Source organism: Dipodomys merriami, unplaced genomic scaffold (genome assembly GCF_024711535.1).
Source record: "Dipodomys merriami isolate MVZ:Mamm:240054 unplaced genomic scaffold, mDipMer1.0.p SCAF_90, whole genome shotgun sequence".
NCBI lineage: Eukaryota > Metazoa > Chordata > Mammalia > Rodentia > Heteromyidae > Dipodomys > Dipodomys merriami.
The window spans coordinates 114,381-137,030 of NW_027206513.1; the positions used below are offsets into that span (position 1 = coordinate 114,381).

The 22,650-nt window shown below is 42.5% G+C and overlaps 1 protein-coding gene across 5 annotated transcripts in view; it reads left to right on the forward strand.

The window, feature by feature from the left end:
- The first annotated feature begins 872 nt into the window (after positions 1–872).
- Lman2l (lectin, mannose binding 2 like) overlaps positions 873–22,650 on the forward strand; it is a 30,198-nt gene continuing 8,420 nt past the window's right edge. Inside the window, exons 1-7 of one of the 5 annotated variants that reach the window (XM_070013349.1) lie at positions 873–1,092; positions 2,609–2,727; positions 6,871–6,988; positions 7,776–7,858; positions 20,759–20,791; positions 21,823–21,984; positions 22,077–22,191. In XM_070013349.1, the coding sequence (XP_069869450.1) occupies positions 909–1,092; positions 2,609–2,727; positions 6,871–6,988; positions 7,776–7,858; positions 20,759–20,791; positions 21,823–21,984; positions 22,077–22,191 (814 nt within the window). In that variant the 5' untranslated portion in view covers positions 873–908. Of the gene's footprint in view, positions 1,093–2,608; positions 2,728–6,870; positions 6,989–7,775; positions 7,859–20,758; positions 20,792–21,822; positions 21,985–22,076; positions 22,192–22,650 lie in introns of those variants that run through there. The other 4 variants (XM_070013351.1, XM_070013350.1, XM_070013353.1 and 1 more) reach the window with 4 other exon arrangements.

The following is a 22,650-nucleotide window of genomic DNA, read 5'->3' on the forward strand; positions in this document are numbered from 1 at the left end:
ACCCCCCAAAACACACACAAAGGAAGTGACGTATTAAGAATGAATTGATTTTTGCATTTCTTTCACATTCATGTTTCATGGGCCTAAAAAACTTGGCAAACTTTAGCAAAAGAAGAGGATGTGTGTTTTGCCGTTGTGGGGTATATACATAAATATTATCAGGTAAAGTTGATAGTGCTATTCAAGGCTTTTATAAGTTTGATGATTTTCTTTCTTTTCTTCTCCTCCTTCTCCTCCTCCTCTTCTTCCTCCTTCTCCCTTTTTTTTTTTGGCTGGTCGTGGGGCTTGAACTCTGGGCCTGGGCACTATCCCTCAGCTCTTCAGCTCAAGGCTAGCCCTCTACCACTTGAGCCACAGCTCTAATTTCGGGTTTCCGGTGGTTAATTGGAGATAAGAATCTCACGGACTTTCCTGCCCGGGCTGGCTTTGAACCGAGATCCTAGATCTCAGCCTCCTGAGTAGCTGGGATTACAGGCGTGAGCCATCGGCGCCCGGAGAAATTTGATAATTTTCTAGTTACTGTAGTGTTTTCCCTTCATTTCTGTGTAGCTCTGCACAGTCAAGTAAGTACTACAGCATAGACGATAGAACATTTGCTTGGGGGTCGGAAGAAAAGTTTTATCCCTTTAAATTTACTATAGAACGCCGAAACAAAACGGAAATTAACATGTAGCTCCGCAGGCCCACACAAGCGCAGGACAAATGCAAATAAAGGAGTCCGGACATTCGGCCCCACCCCTTGCCTTGGTTGGCAAGGCAACTGATTCCCAAAATAGCCAATCGGTAAGGGGCTCACCTGTGGGGGCGGGGATCTGACGAGAGCCAATCAAACGCGAGGCAGATGGTTCTACGGGCCAATGGGTTGGTCAACAGGGCGGGCTTCTGATGAAGGGACAGCTGTAGGAAAGATGGCGGCTATTCTGGGACTCTCTTGGTTGCAGCGGTGGCGGCGGCGTTTGTTGGCTCGAGACGTGTCCAAGATCTTGCTTCTTCTTCTTTTGGTGGGGTCTGGGCAGGGGCCACGACAAGTTGGGGCGGGTCAAACGTTCGAGTACTTGAAACGGGAGCACTCGCTGTCGAAGCCCTACCAGGGTGAGGCGCCCAGGGCGAGGTGGTCTTCCGTGAGGGCGCGGGAGGCTGAGGGACTGGAACTCGTCTGTAGAGATAGGGTCGGGGGGCAGAGGGCTTTGTGGCCTGGAATATACAGCCGACGGTGGGGGGCCCATGGGGACCCTGCCGCGTTCGAGATCCGTGGGTAGTCCGCCCCCCTCTCCCCTTGCATGGGCTGGAATCTCAGGTGCAATCAGTGCTAGGCCTGCAGGAAGGGAGGAAGGGAGAAAGGACGGGAGGGCGGGAGAAGGATCGAGGACAGGGTCGGGAATGGAGCTGTGGGTGTGCTAGAAATACAGCTGGAGGAAGGACTCGGGTAGAACTTGCTCAGAATGAGAAAGAAGATAAAAAGAACGCTGCTCCTTTTCGGGCCAGGATCCCTTAGGATAAAGAGGCTCTTTAGGTTTGTTTTAGTTAGGGTTCATAGGTTCACAGTGTTATAAGTTATTACAATAAGCCCCTAAGCACAGCTTATAGACCAGAAAATTGATACGGTTATTATTGATACGGTTGCAGATAGGTAAACACATGAGTTACCACAACGAGGAAGCAAAAATCCTTATGTGTAAAAGAGTACACACTACTACTAAGGTATCATTTATTCATTTGGATGCACTGAGTACCTCCTTTGCTAATGCTGTGGGTGATACAGCAGCAAATTTCACTCAAGGCATTTAGTGTGAGGGACTAGCTTCAAACCTAAGGATTATTATTATTTAAAAGAACATGTTTACGCCCACAGGCCTGAAGTTAAAGCTAAGGGCATTTTGTTTCATGGTGCTAAAGCTCACTCATGTATAAAATAGGAAGAATGGATCTAGGTTATAGTTAACTGTGGTGTGCATAAAGTGATAAATCTTGAGATCTCCATTTGAGAAGGGACTTACAAAAGGAAGCTTTAACTATGATATGGATTTAAGATTTATAAAGAGCCTGGTGGTAGTGGTAGTGGTAGTGGTAGTGGTCTATAAGCTGTGTCTCTAATGCCAGCTACTAAGAAGGCTGAGGCAAAGGATTGTTTAAGCTCAGGAGTTCTAGACCAGCTTTTCAATAAGAAGAAAGAAAAGGAAGAAGAAAAAGATGGACCAGGTGTGGTGATGCATTGCTATAATTACAGCTACTCAGGAGGCATAGATCAGGATGATATGGTTCCAGTCCAGTAGAGGCAAATAGTAATACCCCCATCTCAACAAGCTGGGTATAGTTGTGCACTTCTGTAATCGAAGCTGCAAGGGAGGCATACATAGGATGTTTGAGGTCCTAGGCCAGCTTTGGCAAAAATGCCAGAGACTATGTGAAAAATAAGCGAAAAAGGGCTACAACTCATAGTCCTGAATTCAGTCCCCAATACTCATACACACAAAAAGCAAAAGATTTATAACAGAGGGTGGACATTTGGGGGAAAAAAAGATCATCGTTCTACCTTTCAGAAGCTCTCTGGTGGACTTTTGAATAGGTTGGTGTTTAAAAGGATAACTGATGTATTTCCTTCTCATAGGTGTGGGCACAAGCAGTTCCTCACTGTGGAATCTCATGGGCAATGCCATGGTAATGACCCAGTATATACGTCTTACTCCAGATATGCAAAGTAAACAGGGTGCCTTGTGGAACCGAGTGGTAAGAATCTTTTCCTTCCTCTGTTAGTGACTCAGAATGTCCTAGAAAGTTCAGCAGGGACATATTGATTTTATTTCATTTAACTGCTATTCCCAGTGTTCTATTTTTCCATAGGTAGACAAAATCTTTATTTCAGAGATTATGGTAACTTTCATAATAAATTAGATATTAGGGATTTTTTTTGTTGCCCTAATTATAGCTAATAGTTAACTTTGAATCTATTTTCAGAAATGTCTTCATTGACCTAATACTAATTCTTGAGGTTTAATAACTTAAGTCTTATTTAATCACTTTGCTTTGTAAAGTAGAGGCTACTCTTGTAAATGTAGATCTGGATGTGGTGGAGTGTACCTGTAGTCCCCGCTGTTTGGGAGGTTAAGGCAAGAGATTTACTGAAACCCAGAAGTTCCAGGTTAGCCTAGACAACATAGTAAGATCCAGTCTCTAAATAACTAACTAAATAAATCCCAGTCTTCATCTTAATAGCCTTCCCTTGTTTTTTAAATTAATTAATTAATTAAATTAATTAATTAAGTGCTCTACCATCTGAGCCACAGCACCACTTCTGGTTTTCTGGTGATTTATTGGAGATAAGTCTCATAGACTTTCCTGCGGGGGCTGGCTTTGAACCATGATCCTCAGATCTCAGCCTCCTGAGTAGCTAGGATTATAGGCATGAGCCACCAGTGCCCAGCATCCCTTGTTACTTTAGTTTGAAGAGTTAAGTTTTTATTTTCATATTGAAGTCTTTCTGAGTCATTAGTTTTTTTGTTTGTTTGTCCTTCTCTGGACTTTTTCTAGCTACCTTGACTTCCTTGGGGTTTGGTGGCAAGAAGTGAATATATTCCTGGTGGCTGCACTGTGATTTTGTAGAACTGTAAGATGATATTTTATTCTTGCTTTCTCAGCCCTTTCTAAGTCTTCTATACCTGTAACTTTTGGGAAAGACTTTGGCATCCTTTGATATTTTCTCTAGGGCTCCCTTAAGTGAAGAAGAAAAAATAATCTTTCTTTTGCATATATATTTTTTTATGAGCTGTAGATTAGTGAGACCCAGATAAGAGAACTCTTTCTTTTCCCCATTCAGCTACATTTCCTGTAGTCTAAAGTTGCAAAGGATGGGGCTGGGAAGGTGGCTCAGTGGTAGAGCGCTTGCCTTGCATGCCTGAGGCCTTGGGTTCGATTCCTCAGCACCACATAAGCAAAAAGAAAAAAGCCGGAAGTGGCGCTGTGGCTCAGGTGGTAGGGCACTAGCCTTGAGCTGAAGAGCTGAGGGACAGTGCCCAGGCCCAGAGTTCAGACCCCACAACCGGACCAAAAAAAAAAAAAAATAAATAAAAATAAAGTTGCAAAGGAGTTATGGCATGAGAGAAGCTTATCCATGACCTAGCTATCTGTGTGAAGTTGGTATTCTAACCAAGATTGCTGGGCATATTTTTTGAACACTGTGCAGAGCACAGTAGAAGATACAAGAGCAGTTGAAAGGCAGATTCTAAATTCAATTCTGTCACACACCACAAACCCTCAGCAGCTTCTTTAACCTCTAGATTTTCAGTGTCTCCATCCTTCAGGTGAGCTTTATAATACCTATTTTACTGGCAGTCTTGGGTTGCAGGGAATAAAATAAGACAAGTAGACATGAAGAGACTGTGAAGTTAAAATGGCTACAGGTGCTGTTATTATATTTGCTGTATGTTCCATTAATGGGGTGTTATGGGTTAGTAAATGATTAGTTCAAGGCCGTCTTGAGCCATCTTGCTTAGCTCTCTGTCTCTACCTGACTTGTTTAGCAGCAGTTCTATTCTAGGAACTAGTTCTCCTGCTTTTGTTCAGATTCTCTGATACTATTCTCTGTTAACAGGCCATCAGAATGAATTGAAGAATTGTTTCTGAATTTAGTAAGATACATTTGCTTGAGGTGTGGTTCTCAAATTTAGCTGTCATTAAGTTAATGCCTGGCACCCACCTCCAAAGATTCTGAATTGAAATAGAGTACAGCTTAGGCACTGGGTTTTTTTTTTTTTTTTTTTTTAATTCCCTAATGTAAACTAGGAGAGTGTGACAGAAGGGGTTATTATATCATCTAACAAGAAATGTATTCTTTGCCTGACTTATGTAACTGTAACCTTTATAATACATTACCTTTATAATAACAATTTTTTTTAACTTCCTAGTGGAATCCAGTGTGCAACAAAATTTCAGAATTTTTTTTTTTTTTTTTGGTTGGTCATGGGGCGTGAATTCTGGGCCTGGGTGTTGTCCCTCAGCTCTTCAGCTCATGGCTAGCACTCTACCACTTGAGCCACCACACCACTTCCAGCTTTTTCTGTTTATGTGGTACTGAGGAATCGAACTTAGTGCCTCATGCATGCCAGGCAAGTACTCTAACACCGAGCCACCTTCCCAGCCCAAGTGCCAGAATTTCTGTAAGACCTAGCTCTGGATAAAACTATATAACATTGTACTTGTACAGGATGAGAATCAGTGGTAGACACCTTGACTCATTGTGAATTTCTGGGGTTGTGCATAGTACCTACCTATATCACCATTGCCCTGAATTCTAATTGAACCTTCAGAGAGATAATCCAAAATGACAAGACAGAGAGCTGGGCTCATCAGAGTAGGGCAGGCTATTGGGGATTTCAAGGTTCCTTGCTAATTGCAGAAGTACCCACCCCCTTTTCATTTTGACTTTGTACTCCTGATACTAGTGCTTTTGGAGACTATTTTAGAAATTGAAAATGATCAAGCAATATGTTTCTCAAGAGCCAGAACAATCAAATTTGGATAGTCTTTGGTTGAACTCTGTTAGTCTGCCTTTCTTCCCTTCTTTTCTTCACAGCAGACTTAAACCAGATGTTTCCCTAAATCAAATGCTGTCCCCACAGTTTCTTCTTGAAACTGTTCAGCTATTTAGAGCACTAAACCATTTACTTGTCATCTCTGTATTTACAAGATTTTTTTTATTTTGGATTTGAACTCACAGCCTCTCACTTGCTGGGCAGGCAATCTACCACTTGAGCTATGCCCTCAACTTTTTTTTTTCACAGCGCCACTTCCGGCTTTTTTTTTTTTTCTTACGTGGTGCTGAGGAATCGAACCCAGAGCCTCATGCATACAAGACAAGCGCTCTACCACTGAGCCATCTTCCCAGCCCCTCAACTTTTTTTTTTAAATAAGGTTTTGATACACAACTAAAAAAAAGAAAACTAGGAATCTGATTGAAAAGCATCTCCTTAATGTTTTCTCACCAGAGGCTGACCCATGATGGGGATGTCATTCAACTCTGGATATTTATACTGCTTGGCCATGGGCGTGAAGGTTTGGGGGACAGTAACTTGCCCTTCTCGTGGGAACTCAGGCTTGCCCCTCAGCTTGGCAGAAGGCCAAGACTAGCTAATTAGAGTTGTTTATAGTATCTGCTAATTATTCCTGGGAATCTTTGTGTAATGACTTAACTGTCATATTCTTTTTTGTTGTTGTTGGTTATGGGGTTTGCACTCTGGGCTTGGGTGCTATCCCTCAGCTCTTTAGCTCAAGGCGAGTGCTCTACCACTTGAGTATAGCACCACTTCTGGTTTTCTGGTGGTTTTTGGAGATGAGAGTCTCACAGACTTTCCCGTCCCAGCTGGCTTTGAACCTGGATCCTCAGATCTCAGCCTCCTGAGTAGCTAGGATTACAGGCGTGAGCCACCGGTGCCTGGCCTGTCATATTCTTTCATAATGAATGAGATTTTGACCTTTCTTTAAATCCCAGCTTTTTAGAGTCTCTGTCAGGAATGATCATAAGTTGCAATCATCTCAGCTTATTGAGTCATCTATACTCAACAGGCTAGGATACTTTGCTGGGCAAATACAGTATCATGGTAGCCTAACTTGCCTTTTCCAGCTTTTGAGTACTAGCCTGTGTCTATTGGGAGATATGGAAGATACTTGGGTTATTCATTCTCTTTACCTACTGGGATCTTAAACAACTGAATGACTCGATCTGCTCAATTTTATAATATGAACATTTCATAGATTTCAGTTGTAACCCTTAGCTTTTCTATCTACATTTATGTTTTCTATGTCTGTAGACTGCTGCTCTGGGCTTAAGAGTTCCCCATTTCTTGCTCATTGATCCCACTGTGTTTTTCTCTTTAGCCATGCTTTTTGAGAGACTGGGAGTTGCAGGTGCATTTCAAGATCCATGGACAAGGGAAGAAGAATCTTCATGGGGACGGCTTGGCAATATGGTACACAAAGGATCGAATGCAGCCAGGTATTGGGGTCCCTGGGTTGCTCTTGTGTTGGTGGGGCAGGCCTGCTTTTTTTTTTTCCCCCTCTTTTTGAGAAGGGTCCTTCCCTGCAGTTTTCCCTCTTCCTTGATGTCTCTGAATGAGCACTGATCTGTCCAGTCTTTAGAATGGGATCTGAATCCTAGTAAGCTTCTGAACTTGACTTAATCCTGAGGCGATTCCTTTCTTGTTAGTTCTTTCTGATTTCCCTGTGAAGCCTGGCCTTTTGGCTGTGTGAAAGCACTGCCTCTCGTGAAAACCGGTGAGCTGATTTCTTCTGGGCATGGGTAGTGAATGATCTCAGCACTTCTCTGTCACGAGAAGAGTTTACCTATTTCCCTTGCTGTGCTACAGCCATTGTTCCATGTAGATGGCAGGCACAACCTGATTTGACCTGATCTCTTTTGCAACAAGAAGTAGAACTTGGGAATTCAGTTCTCTCTTGGGGTATAATCTTCACCAAGTGTTTGTGAAGGACAAATCTGTAGGGGCACCTTAGCAACTAGTTTGAATCAGGAAGCTTCCATAGTGCTAAACAAGGTTACAGTGGCTTTCTCTCTTTTCCTGCCTTCAACACAAACAACTACAAATATTTACTGGGCCCTTCTTGCAGGCCATGCACTTTGCTGGGTGCTTTTATGTGTTTTCTCATCTGAAGAAAGGGCCCGGGAGGCATTGGAATTTCACCTTATCCTCCATCATAGTGCAATATTATTCCTTTATCAACTCTTGGGTTTATTTCATTGTTCATCATCTGTTCTCTCTCTCTAGGGCCTGTGTTTGGAAACATGGACAAATTTGTGGGGCTGGGAGTATTTATAGACACCTACCCCAATGAGGAGAAGCAGCAAGAGGTAATGGCAAGTGTCAGAGCTTAGGTCAGCCGCACTGATGTCACAGTTCTTTCCCTCAGGAGTGGTGTGCAGGAGGAAACAGAAGGGAGAGACAGTGAGGAACTCTTCATCTATTGGCCTTCAAAAGTTAATGTCCTTGTCATTATTTTTTCTAGGGAGAACTGTTTACGATTGCATAGTCCCTTGGGAACAGGTATTATAAATGGGTGCTTTTTCTGTAGTGTTGTATCCTCTCTTAGGTAGACACTGAATTTAAGCACAATTGGCTGGATGGTGATTTGGCTGCTAGACCAACATTAGAGCAAGCAGAGTTTATGTAATAGCTCCCCTAACCTAATCACCACTGCTGTGCTTTCTTCTGAACCTTATTCCTCTTTCTAGCATCTTTTCTTCCTCTTCTCAGACTTGAACAGCAAGTATCCTCATTTGTAGAAAAGAGTATAAGTAAAAGGAAACTGATGAATTCCAAGCATCTTTTTCTTTTTCTTTCTTTTGAAATTAGTCTGTCTAGGTAACTCAAGCTGGTCTTTAATTTATGATCATTCTGCCTCAGCCTCCTGAGTTCTGGGATTACAGGTATACATCACATTGTGCTGTTTGTTTTTGGTTTTACTTTTTTTTTTTTTGAGACAGAGTCTTATTGCATATTCCAGGCTTGCCTGGAACTCGGGCATGCGAAACCACACCTGGCTAACATCTTAGGATTTTGATGGAACATCCTTTCTGACCTTTGGCAGAACTTCTTGTTTTTTTACTAGCTGACCTGGATGGTTTGTTAGTCTCTTTCATATACTGGCAGTGTTCTCTCTGTCCTATGGCACTATCAACAGTGAGGAAATTATTAAGATAAATTGTCACTGGGTATCCTGTAGCTAAGTAATATTTTCTAGGAAAGCAGGCTTAGGAATAGTGGCAGAGTCAGATTATTTTCCTCCAACAGTTTATTATGAGAAATTAAAAACTTAAAGAACAATCATCATGTATCTCACACCCAGATTCAACAGTTAACATTTCCCGCAGTGCTGACTTAAGGGGAAGTAGAAAGTAAAACCTGAGTAAAGAAAACAACCTTTGTTGTGAGTCCATGTTCTTTATGGACCTCTTCATTCCATGTGCATCAAACCTGTGCTAGGGTGCCTGGCCCTGGGAATTAGTGAGCAAGCCCAGTGTAGCTCCTGCACTCTAGCATGGAATGGAATGGTGGGAACTTAAACTCCATGGGAGCATCCAGTAAGATCATCTAACCTTGAGTTGGGCAATGGGTGGTGGTAGCTGCAGGAGGTTTCCTCAAGGCAGTAACAATTACGTTGAGGTCTGTGCAGGATAGGGCTCAATATTACTTGCAGAAGGAAAAGCATGTGCAATGGGAAAGATGAGAGAGGATGAGTATGAGGAAGTAAAGAAGCATGGACTAGTGGTGAGTCCTGAATGAAAAGTAAGGTGAGCAATCTTGCTCTGCTGTACAGTGCCACTGGTCACATTGCATTCTTTGGTATTCATTCTCTTTCCTCTTGTGCACATTAGCCTGCCACTGAGCCTGAGGAGTATGAGCTTGAGTGGTTGGTGGTTTGACTGTTTAGACCAGCACTAGAGTAGTCTGAGTGTAACTCATCTTCACCAGGCAGGGACCAGTTTCTGAAGTGTGTGTATCTGTTGAGGGGTCTGAATGTGATTGTAAGAGTCTAAGTTTGAATGGACAGAGTCATTACTAGATTTTTAGTCATATGGAGGAGCTAGTAGTAGTCAGAGTGGTAGTCAGAAATGTGCTTCATTGTGAGTTGTAGGGTTTGGAGCTTGATGGAAGTTTTAAACCTGGTTTTATGTTTTTTTCTAGAAACAAGTTGTTCAATCTTATCTTGAGATAGTAATTCTGACTGGAGAGGCAAGAGTAAATGTCAGGCTGGGAATGTGGCTTAGTGGTAGAGTGCTTGTCTAGCATGCATGAAGCCTTGAGTTCGATTCCTCAGTACCACATAAACAGAGAAAGCTGGAAGTAGTACTGTGGCTCAAGTGGTAGAGTGCTGGCCTTGAGCAAAAAGAGTTCAGGGACAGGGCCAGTTCAAGCCACATTACTGGTTAAGAAAAAAAAAAAAAAAAAGATAGTAAGTGTTTATAAAAAAAGTTTCAGAAAGAAAAAATTTATGACTTCTTTCAAGCTGTTGTGATTCTTACCTCAACATCACAATTACCTGGAGAGTTGATTGTGTGTGTGTATGTGTGCGTGCACACACACACACATGTATGTTTGTGTATACTAATTAAGCATGTACTCTACCACTAAGATATAATCCTCAACCACCTGGAGAGCTTTTAAAATACTAGTGTTGGACTGGGAATATAGCTTAGAGGTTGAGTTCTTGCCTAGCATATATAAAGTCCTGGGTTCAACCCTTAGCATCCCTAGCATGATTGTTTTTTTATGTTTTGTTTTGTTCTGGTACTGGGGCTTGAACTCAGGGCCTGAGTACTGTCCCTTAGGTTTTTTCCCTCAGGAGTGGTGCTCTACCACTTGAACCACACCTCCATTTCTGGCTGTTTTGCTGGTTAATGGAGATAAAAACCTCACAGGTTTTTCAGAGTTGGCTTTGAATCATGATTCTCAGTTCAGCTTCCTGTAGTCCTGCCAGGACTCCTGGCCTGTTTTAGTTTATTTGGTTTGGTTTTACAAAATGAAACTAAAGTCTGTGGATGGACCTAGAATAAATCAAATGAGGTAAGCCAAGCTCAGAGACAAATGGCACATGTTTTTTCTCCCATGTGGAACCTAGATCTAAAATATAACTGGACATGATAACCCATAAGAGGACTCTAGACATTCATACACAGACCAAAGGAGAATGGATATGCTTAGGGGAGGAACCCAAAGGAACTCCTCTGAACATTAAAAATACTATTTATTGAAAAAAGCCTGAATTTTCAAAAATAATAAAGAACCTGGGGATATAGTTAGCTTTGTGGTAGAGTACTTACCTAGCATGCACAAGACCCTGAGTTCAATCCCTAGCACTGGGGGAAACACACACGCACGCACCTGCACACACACACACAAAACAGCAAAACAAAAGAAAACACAAAAACCCTCAAAAACTAATAAAAGCAGTTACTATGTATTATGTGGCTGATATGTGCCTAATACTTTGCAAATACTGCCTTTTTTTTCTTTTTTGGTTGTGGGGCTTGAACTCTGGGCCTGGGCGCTGTCCCTGAGCTCTTCAGCTTAAACTTGAGCCACAGCACCACTTCCAGTTTTCTAGTGATTTATTGGAAATAAGAGTCTCAGGGCCTTTCCTGCCCGCACTGGCTTTGAACCGTGATCCTCAGATCTCAGCCTCCTGAGTAGCTAGGATTACAGGCATGAGCCATTGGCTCCCAGTGCACATTAGGTATTTTCATATGACCTGTGCAATTTCAGTTCTTAGAGTTTATATTCAGACTAGTAAGTATAGAAAGTATCTTCCTTTTGCAGGGTGCTGGTGGCATACACTTCAAATAATATTACTCAGGAGGCTGAGATTTGAGAGACCATGGTCCAAAGCCAACCTTGCAGAAAACTTTGCTACAATAAAGAACTTTCAAAAATAACCAGCAAACAATAGAGTTCTGCTTAAGTGGTAGAGTGCTAGCAGTCTTTCTTTCTATATCCTAACAATTTGGTACTCACTTGGAGGATAAAGTCAAATGGTTTGTCAGTGTATGGTTTACTTTTATATCAAACATAAAGGTGCCATGCATTGTTCAAGCACTTCTACATATGTTATTTATTATTATTTTTTTGTCAGTTGTGGAGCATGAACTCTAGGACTGGGCATTGCTCTCAGCTCTTCAGCTCAAGGCCAGTGCTCTAATACTTGATCCACTTCTGATTTTCTGGTGGTTTATTGGAGTTAAGAGTCTCACAGACTTTCCTGCCCAGGCTGGCTTTGAACCAAATCCTCAGATATCATCCTTCTGAGTAGCTAGGCTTATGGGTGTGAGCCACTGGTGCCCAACTTTGTTATTTACTTTATAATAACCCTTTGGGAGTAAGTTTGAGCTCTATTTTATGGATAAGAAACAAGTACTTCAAGAAAGCTTGTAAAACTTATTGGTGTCCTGCAGACGGTGGATCTGACTCTTAAAAACTCCAGTTTTATTCATTATTGCAAGCACAGCAGAAGAGAGTGACTATTAGTGGGTCTTTTGTCACTGTAAAAAAAATTTAAGAAACCCAACTTAGAGCAAAGATTTATTTGGAAACTTCTCTGAGGTTTCAATCTATGGTTGAATGGCTGGCTCCATTGCTTTTAGGCTTGAGGCAGCTAGTGACAGAGGGAATCTGTTTAACTGATTACAGCAGGAAGTAAAGAGACAAAGAAGGGTCTAGAAGGCAAGATAGATGACCCAGCAATTCCATTTATGGACTTAAAGCCAAGAGTAATGAAAACAGACAGCTGGGTGCCAGTGGCTCACGCCTATAATCTTAGTTACTCAGGAGGCTGAGATCTGAGGATCAGGGTTCAAAGCCAGCCCAGGAAAGAAAATCTATGACACTCTTATCTCCAGTTAACCAACATACTCTGTGGCTCAAGTGATGGAGTGCTGTCCTTGAGCTGAATTGCTCAGGGACAGTGCCTAGGTTCAGAGTTCAAACCCCATGACCGACAGAAAAAAAAAAAGATAGCATACACAAAGGCTTTCATATAAATGTTCATAGTAGCCAGGTACTGGTGGCTCATTCCTGTAATCCTAGTTAACTCAGGCAGCTGAGATCTGAGGATTGTAGTTCAAAGCCAGCCCGAGAAGGAAAGTCTGTGAGTCTCTTATTTCCAATTAACTACCAGAAAACTGGAAGTGGTGCTATGACTCAAGTGGTAGAGTGCTTGCCTTGAGCTGAAGAGTTCAGGGACAGGGCTTGGGTCCAGAGTTCAAGCCCTACAACCAACAAAAAACAAAAAAATCATAACAGCTAGGTGCTGGTGATTTATAACTGTAACATCTTAGCTACTTGGGAAGCTAAGATCCAATGATTATGGTTGGAAGCCAGCCAAGGCAGAAAAGTCCTTGAAACTTTATCTCCAATTACCTAGCAAAATGCCATACTAGTTGTATGTCTCATGGTGGTAGAGTGCCAGCCATGAGTATAAGATGCTGAGCAAGAGCTCAAAGCCCTAAATTAAAACCCTGTACTACCACAAAAAGTAAAATTCATAGCAGCCAAAAGAATTAGAAAGACCTCAAGTGTCCACCAGTGGATAAACAGCATGATGTAGTCTTGTAATGGGGTATCATAAAACAATAAAAAGATACTGATAGATGCTTTTGTGTGGATGACCCTTAAATATAATTTGCTAAGTGAAAAGCCAGTCATAAAAGAGCTACTTAATTAATGCATGTTCCCATGCATATGAAAGGTCCATAATAGTAAGATCTCTATATAGAGAAAAGTGGGTTAGTGCTTGTGTAGGGCTGGGGCACTGTGGGGAAAGAAAGGGAAGATATTACTGGGCACAGAATATTTTTATGGAATGATAAAAACATTCTGGAATTTATTGTGATAATCATAATCTTAACTCTGTGTATGACAAAGCCATTGAATTATATACGCTAGATGAATTGTGGGTTATGTGAATTATATCTCATTATTACTGTTATTTTTACAATATTGATTAAAATATGACCAGCTCATCTTTTCTTGGCATCATGAATTCATCTGTATTGGAAATGGATCTTCCAGTTCTCAGCCTCCTGAGTAGCTAGGATTATAGATGGCAGCCACTGATGCCTACTTTCCTCATCCCTACTATCCCTTATGACTTAGCAGTTTCCAGCTACTACATTTTCTTAATCTTCATTCATAGATGCAATGTATTTTGATCATTCTTCTTTTACCCCCCATGTATTCTTAAATTCTCTTGTTACCATTTAATTGAAATGTGTGTTTGTTTTCAGCCTTAGATGGGTTCACATTTTCCAGAGGAGACTCTTGTCTAGTACTGTGGAGCGCATATATTCAGGCTTTCCTAAGAGTGAGACTAAGCTTGACTGAGAACTGGCTTTGGAAGGAAGTATGGAAGTATTATGGCTTTTTGCTAGTACATAGTAAAGACAACGAGATGTTTCTTGTCTGAGACATTGAAAGAAGAAAGAGAAAGCAAGAGCTAGCAGTCTTTATGAACTTCAGTGTATGAACCTTAAATTTAAAGTTTGTTGATTTGGGATATTTTATTAGGTCCTGTAGTTATTTGGTCTTGTGTCACAACTAAGATAAATGAGGCTAAAATCTTTTGATGAGTTTCTTAGATCATAATGATATTCAGTGTATGAATAGATGTGTCACTTTTCCATGTCTTCCGGTTGAGGAGTTAGGTGACCTGAGGTCAAGTATAGGTTAATGTTAGTTTGGAGGCTAATGGCAGGAGCCTTCTCATGCTGCTTAGTAATAATATGTGAGCATCACAGAGTCTTGTGGTTTTGCCTGGGGACAGCCTTAGACCATAATCTTCCTACCTCTACCTCCTGAGTAGCTGGGATTATAGGCCTGTGCCACCATACCCAGACTTAGTATATGGTTTTGAAAGTTGAAAAGAAGTGACAGGTCTGTCTGGAAATAGCATCAAAAGTTGTTCTAATGATCCGAGGGAAGGTGAAGTAAGTAGGCAGGTCCGGGAGATGTTTTGCATCTAGTCATATAACAGAAGAGACATTTGTTAGTGCTTTGCGGGGTGGAGGAGCCCTGGTACCAGGGCTTGAACTCAGGTCCTTGCCCTCTCACCTCAGCATATTTTTTTGCTCATGGCAAAATGTGTCAATGCCATTGCATATATGTCTATTTTTTTCTCAACCAGCTAAGAGTAAATAACCTCAATGATGCCTCCTTAATCTTAAATACTTAGTATATTTTACCTTAAAACAAGAAATTCTCCTACATAGTCCAGTGGTCAAAATTAGTAATAAAATGATAGCAAGGGGCTGGGAAGGTGGCTCAGTGGTAGAGCGCTTGCCTTGCATGACTGAGGCCCTGGGTTCAATTCCTCAGCACCACATAAGCAAAAAGAAAAAAGCCGGAAGTGGTGCTGTGGCTCAAGTGGTAGAGCGCTAGCCTTGAGCTGAAGAGCTGAGGGACAGTGCCCAGGCCCAGAGTTCAGGCCCCATGACTGGACCCTCCCCCCCAAAAAAATGATAGCAAGATTATTATCTATCTTCAGGCCTTACTCAGATTTTACCAATTGTTGTTTATAGCAAAAGGAAGTCCTAGGTCTTACATTACATTCTATTGTAACCCCTCATCTGTTTTTTAATTTGGAACCACTTTGCAGTATTTTTTTTGTGTGTGTTTTAAGGTACATACTGGAAGTTCCAACTTTTTTTTTTTTCCAGTCCTGGAGCTTGAACTCAGGACCTGGGCACTGTCCCTGAGCTTCTTTTGCTCAAGGCTAGTACTCTACCACTTGAACCACAGAGCCACTTCTGGCTTTTTCTGTTTATGTGGTACTGAGGAATGGGAGCCAGGGCTTCATACGTGCTGGGCAAGCACTCTACCACTAAGCCACATTCCCAGCCCCGACTTATTTTTTAAAAATAGTACACGTGAAACATTTTTGGTGTATGCATGTATATGCTTGTACTGGAGCTTGAACTCAGTACCTCATGTTGTCATTGAGCTTTTTTTATGGCTGGTGCTATGCCATTTAAGCTAAACTACTAGTTCTTGAAGCACTTTTTATATTGAGATTTTTTTTTTTTCGGTTGTGGGGCTTGAACTCTGGGCCTGGGCACTGTCCCTGAGCTCTTCAGCTCAAGGAGAGCGCTCTACTGCTTGAGCCAAAGTGTCACTTCCAGTTTTCTGGTGGTGAATTGGAGACAAGAGTCTCATGGACTGGGCTGGGAAGGTGGCTCATGGAAAGAGTCTCATGGACTTTCCTTGCTAGGGCTGACTTTGAATAGTAATCCTCAGATCTCAGCCTCCTGAGTAGCTAGGATTACAGGCATGAGCCACTGGTGCCCAGCTATTGAGAGATATTGAAAACAATGTTTTTTTTTTTTTTTTTTTTTGTCAGTCATGGGCCTGAACTCTGGGCCTGGGCGCTATCCCTCAGCTCTTCAGCTCAAGGCTAGTGCTCTACCACTTGAGCCACAGTGCCACTTCTGGCTTTTTCTGCTTATGTGGTACTGAGGAATTGGTTTGTTTTGGGGGTCCGGTCATGGGGCCTGAACTCTGGGCTTGGGCGCTGTCCCTCAGCTCTTCAGCTCAAGGCTACCGCTGTACCACTTGAGCCACAGCACCACTTCCGGCTTTTTTCTTTTTGCTTATGTGGTGCTGAGGAATCGAACCCAGGGCCTCAGTCATGCAAGGCAAGCGCTCTACCACTGAGCCACCTTCCCAGCCCCTTGAAAACAATGTAAATTCATCATTGAGTCAGGGCTTTGGAACCAGAGTGCTTGGTTTCAGACTTTGATTATTTTGCTAGTGAATACCTGGATTCTCTTGGACAAGCTTTCTTACCTGTGAGATGGAAACACTATTACTAACTATGGGGTTGTGAGAATTAAGGTTGAATGTATGTTCATTAGTACAGTGCCTGGCACAGAGGAAGCTCTCACTAATGGTAGCATTCTGTTCAAGGAGTAATTAAGAGTCATTTACAAGCATCTTGGCAGTATCTGTTGTATTGCCATTTTCTTTTCCTCTGCTCTTTCACATCTAGGTTCCAGAGAATGAGCCACAGCTTAGCAAAGAAGTATGGCTAGGGTTGGGAAATACTGACCTAAAACAAAAGTGTATGTAGGCTAGTTCATGAACTTGGCTTGTTGTGACAGTTTTCCCCCAGCCAAGAATCAGAACAGGCAAGGTGCCTGTGGCTCATGCTTATAATGCTAGCTACTTATGAGCCTGAGATCTGAGGATCGCCATTCAAAGCCAGCCCAGGCAGAACTTATGTGAGACACCAGAAAACTGGAAGTGGCGCTGTGTCCAAGTGGTAAAGCATTTGCTTTATGCTGAAGAGCTCAGGAACAGTGCCCAGGGCCAGAGTTCAAGACCCACAACCAAAAAAAAAAAAAAGGAATCAAAATAGTGAAGTGATTTTTTCATAAGTGCTAAATGTGTTCACTTCCTATTTTATGAAATGATGAGTTCATTCTTTTTTAGGAGAAGTTTAAATATGCTTTGTAAAATGATTGCTTTATTATAGATGATTGTTTTATCATTATTGTATTTTAACATACTTAATATGAATAATTTTAAAAAAGAAACTTAGGGCTGGGGATATAATAGCTCAGTGGTAGAACACTTGTTCAGTATGCATTAATTTAGCTTTTAGTTGAATATTTATTGATCTTTTTAATGTTAGACACCATACTAAAAGCTCTATACATGCCAGTTCATCCTCCTGATTAACCCTGGGGGCTCAGTGTATGACTTTCCTTGTTTCTAGTGAGGAAGTTGAATCTCAGAGAGGTGATACAGGCCACATAAAGACTGCAGTTCTGAATGGTGTGATGCAGTTAGAACCTAACTCTCCTTTTGGCCTTTTCTTATTAGGGGTTCACAGCTTGTGTGCTTTGGACCTATAAAGTTTTTAATACAGACTCCATAAGTCTACAAGCTTTGGATGGGTACATCTTCAATCAAGATGTGCTGGAAGTAAGATTAGTCTGTTAAGGGCTAGAGATAGAGCAAACACAGTGGCCGAACATACACAAGGCTCTGGGTACTATCCCTAGCAGCACCAAAATAACTTTAAAAAAAAAATTATATTTGGGGGCTGGGAATGTGGCTTTGTGGTAGAGTGCTTGCCTAGCATGCATAAAGCCCTGGAAGTAGAAGTAGAAGCCCTGGAAGCTGGAAGTGGCACTATGGCTCAAGTGCTAGCTTTGAGCAAAAGAAGCTCAGGGACAGCATCAGGACCCTGAGTTCAAGCCCCATAACTGGCAAGAAAGAAAGAAAGAGGGCTGGGAAGTTGGCTCAGTGGTAGAGCGCTTGCCTTGCATGCATGAGGCCCTGGGTTCGATTCCTCAGCACCACATAAGCAAAAAGGAAAAAAGCCGGAAGTGGCGCTGTGGCTCAAGTGGTAGAGCGCTAGCCTTGAGCTGAAGAGCTGAGAGACAGCGCCCAGGCCCAGAGTTCAGGCACCACGACCAGACCTAAAAAAACAAAATAAGAAAGACAGAAAGAAAGACAGAAAGAAAGACAGAAAGAAAGACAGAAAGAAAGAAAGAAAGAAGAAAGAAAGAAAGAAAGAAAGAAAGAAAGAAAGAAAAGAAAGAAAGAGAAAGAAGGAAATTTGGTGGTTCACACCTTTAATTTTATCTACTCAGAAAGCTGAAATCTGAGGATTGTGGTCCAAAGCCAGTCTGGACAGAAAAATCTGATATTCTCATCTTCAGTTAACCACCAAAAAGCCAGAAGTGGAGCTGTGGCTCAAGTGATAAAAGTGCCAGCCTTGCATGAAAATGCCAAGTAAGAACATGAAGCCCACAAAAAGAACTGATGTACAAAATGTTGGAAACATTTCTTGGTGCTACGAACAAAGGAGTTTCTTATTTCTGGTAATTCTTAAATTGGGAGTAAAATTGCCATGTTGCCAGAATCATTGTAATTCTTCAACTGTTGGTACCAGTCTATTTTTTTAGAGAGGGAGAAAATCTGACATGTGAAATTAGTGGCTACCCAAAAAGTGTTTGAAGAACTCCTGAGTAAGAATGGAATATAAGCTGGCATTTAACATCTTGTTACTAATGTGAGGTTAAAAGTTGAGGGCCAAGTCATGAGTTGCTGAAGCAGACAAATTGCAGTGGGCTGTCTAATGCAGCGTTGCACACATACGTACATATGTACATACACACACACACACACGCACACACACACACACACACACACCAGCAACAACTTTAAAAAATACATTCCTTTATAGATTTTGAGGCACCCACATGTATATGTAAATGAAAAGCTCACACATACATGTGCACACACTCACACACATACACCATCAACAACTACTTTAGAATATATATATAGAGAGAGTTTGGGGTACTCACATATATATGTAAATGAAAACTCCCCAGGGAGATTTTTTTGTGTGCATATGTGGACTAATACTGGGGCTTGAACTCACAACTTAGGTACTTATAGCTCTTTTGCTCAAGGCTAGTGCTCTACCACTTGAGCCACATCTCCACTTTCCACTTTTTGCTAGTTACTCAGAGATAAGAATCTCTGGAACTTTCCTGACTGGGATGACTTTAAACTTTGATCCTGAGGTCCCAGTCGCCTGATTAGCTAGGATTATTTATGTGGCCACTGGTGTCAGACCCCAGATCTTTCTGAGGCCCGGTTTCTATCTAGCTGTTGAGGCCCGGCTTATACCTAGCTGGATAGTTGGATGCCACTGTAGCCTTAGAAAGATTAAGGTACCCTTAGACTAAGGATTTCTGTCCTGGGTACTTTAGAAAGTTGCAGCTCACACTTTTTATCAAGGGTATTGTGTAACAAATGAAACAAGCCTTGGGGTCATCACAGCTCTTAGGTTTCCCTCCCTCCCTCCTCTTCTAGGGCTGAGGATTGAACCCAGGTCTTCCCATGTCCTAGATAAGCACTCTACCACTGACCAACATTTTCGCGCGCGCATGTGAGCACGCGCACGTGTGTGTGTGTGTGTATGTGTGTGTGTGTGTGTGTGTGTGTGTGTGTGTGTGTGTGTGTGTGTGTGTGTGTGTTGTGTACATATGTACTTGGGCTGGTGCTCTGCTCTTTTTTTGTTGTTGTTGATCTGAACTCTGGGCCTGGGCGTTATCCCTCAGCTCTTCAGCTCAAGGCTAGCGCTCTACCACTTGAGCCATAGCGCCACTTCCAGCTTTTTCTGCTTATGTGGTACTGAGGAATCGAACCCAGGACTTCATGCATGCTAGGCAAGCACTCTCCCACAAAGCCACCTACCTAGCCCCTTTGCCTGTTATTTTCATCATTGCCTTTATCACAATCAGAAATTATTTTATTTACCTATTTAGTTTGTGTCTTCCGCTTGAAAGCAGCTACCTGGCTCATTTCCCATTGTTCCCCCAGCATCTGGAACAGCTTGCAGTGGGTTCTCACTAAGGATTAGAAGAGTGAAGGCTTTGGGCTCCACGCCTCACCTGTCCATCCCATGGATAAGGCTTAGTTGAACTTGGGCAGCTTTCTCTTGATGCTGGTAGCTTAGAGCTGTGGTAGCTTTCTGGAGCACAGCTAAATGTCCTTGAGCCTGGTGATTTCTGTAAATCTTTTTATGCTTTGACGCTCCCATGGAGCTTCTCCCTTCCCCTTGTGTTGTATGTTAGAATGACAACAGTTATTTAGAAGTATATGTCCATAAAGCTCAATTAGAGGGTAAATGATCTCTGGATTAGGGTTAATTTCATAGTCTCTCAAAACAGTGGGATTTTTGTCTGCTGGGCAAGAGCTATATCCTGAGGCCCTGGGAAGTAAAAGACATTTCAAACTTAGAGAAATTTAGTCTCTCCCATCCTTCCACTTACTACAGAACTACAGTAACCTGAGTACAGATAGACTTGTTTGTGGCTCTTGATTTCCAGAAACACAAGTGGCCAGTGTTAATACTGTGTGTTCTAAAGCTTCTACTAACTTCAGGAACCCTCCATGGGGGAGAGAAGTCTTCCCAGGGAACTCCTTTGAGAATTGATGACAGTAGCAGACCTTCTCAAAAAGATGTACAAGCAATTGTGCATATTGTTTTGCATATGATTTTGAGGGGTTCTAGGACCTGCTGAATGCTCCTCATGGACCCTGAAATTCTGTGGGGATTTAGATGATTTGTTCATCTATCACAGCAGAGTCATAGCTCTTCTATGGCTATTTCTTTCTGACTTGGTCTCCTGTCTTCTGTGCCCTCTTGTTTTTTATAATAACCTGCTGGACCCTCTCAGGCCCAGAAGAGGCGATATTCTCCAGGAGTCCAGGTACTGGGTTCTTGACCCATCATGTCCATCCTTATTCTTATGTGTCCACAAAGCATTTGTTGCTGCTTAGAGTCCATGTGGCTGTTGTTTCTGGAGTCTACAGTCTCTGGTCTCCACTGCATCTCTACCTTGCATGTTGACCCTCTAGGACAAAGGGGAGCTCACCCATGGAGCAGCATGCCACGTGTCACTTTCCCCTTCCTTCAGCCTGCCTCTCAGGGCACTGGGCTCACTCTGGAATGGTTAGTTTATCAATTTTAAGGAAGAACGTTCTCCTACCACGCTGTTGGAGAAAGAGGACTTTAAAGTAGGAAACTGAGCAGGGTATAGGGAGGCTTTCCATTTTTTTCTGGAGGGGATTTGGAGTGAGGAAACTTGCCCTCTTATTATTACCATTATTAGAAGTTATCTGTGATGGGCTGGAAAGTTTTGACTTAAAATAGTCATTGTAGTTGGATAAGCCCATCTGGCAGCCCTTTGCAGAGGTGCCTTCTTAGTCCTAATCATTCAGCATCATATACAGGTAGGATTTTAGAGTCTGAAAGAGCTATCTTGAATGGAAAGATTTCCCTGCCTGGTCAGTTTCATGCTTTGCGTTGGCAAAAAGGATAAGGCTGAAATAGAGACCTAGAAGAAAGCATTATAAATAATTTATTTCTCCAAGAAGCAGTTGGGGTTGATAGTTGTATACTCATGAAAAGGAAACCCTTAGTATTGGGCAGTATATAATTAGCAAATGAGGGGAGGAGGACTCAATGTTGACTCCAGAGACTGCCAGGGGCCATTTCAGGCCTACTTCAGATCTGAAGCAAGGTGGGTAAAGATGAATATGGGGTTCATTGGGTTCCTGGGCCCATATCCCTGGAATGACCATCTGTATGTGGATGTTTGGGGGTTTGCTAATGAGGAGGCAGAGTGGTCCTCTGGTCTGCTGGAAAGCGCTCCGCTTATGATATGCAAAACCCTTGTTTGTGCAGACATTCCTAAAAGCTCTTCCTCACTGTCTTTGCACTTTCTTTTCTGTGTCCCAGCGGGTATTCCCTTACATCTCCACTATGGTGAATAACGGCTCCCTCAGCTATGATCATGAGCGGGATGGACGGCCCACAGAGCTGGGGGGCTGCACTGCCATTGTTCGCAATCTCCACTATGACACCTTCCTGGTGATTCGCTACGTCAAGAGGCATCTGACCGTGAGTTTCTCAATGAGGTCAGTTGGCAATGTGAGTTGTAACTCTTGTTCCTGTGGCCCACTCTTGATCTCTCTCTCTTTTTTTAATTCTAGGTAATGATGGATATTGATGGCAAGCATGAGTGGAGGGACTGCATTGAGGTGCCTGGGGTCCGTCTGCCCCGGGGATACTACTTTGGCACTTCCTCCATCACTGGGGATCTCTCAGGTACTGCTGTGTATACTGTTACTTGCCCTGACTGAGAAAGGCCCCCTCGAGGGGAGAACAAGATAAGCAGAGTTATGGGAAGTAAATGTCCTGAGAATGCTCTGTGTGTGTGTGTGTGTGTGTGTGTGTGTGTGTGTGTGTGTGTGTGTGTGTGTGTGTGTGTGTGTGTGTGTGTGTGTGTGTGTGTGTGTGTGTGTGTGTGTGTGTGTGTGTGTGTGTGTGTGTGTGTGTTGTCCTGAGAATGCTCTGTGTGTGTGTGTGTGTGGTGTGTCATGGGAATGTCCTGAGAATGCTGTGTTATGGGAAGTAAATGTCCTGAGAATGCTGTGTGTGTGTGTGTATGTGTGTGTGTGTGTGTGTGTGTTATGGGAAGTAAATGTCCTGATGAATGCTGTGTGTGTGTGTGTGTGTGTGTGTGTGTGTGTGTGTGTGTGTGTGTGTGTGTGGTGTGTTATGGGA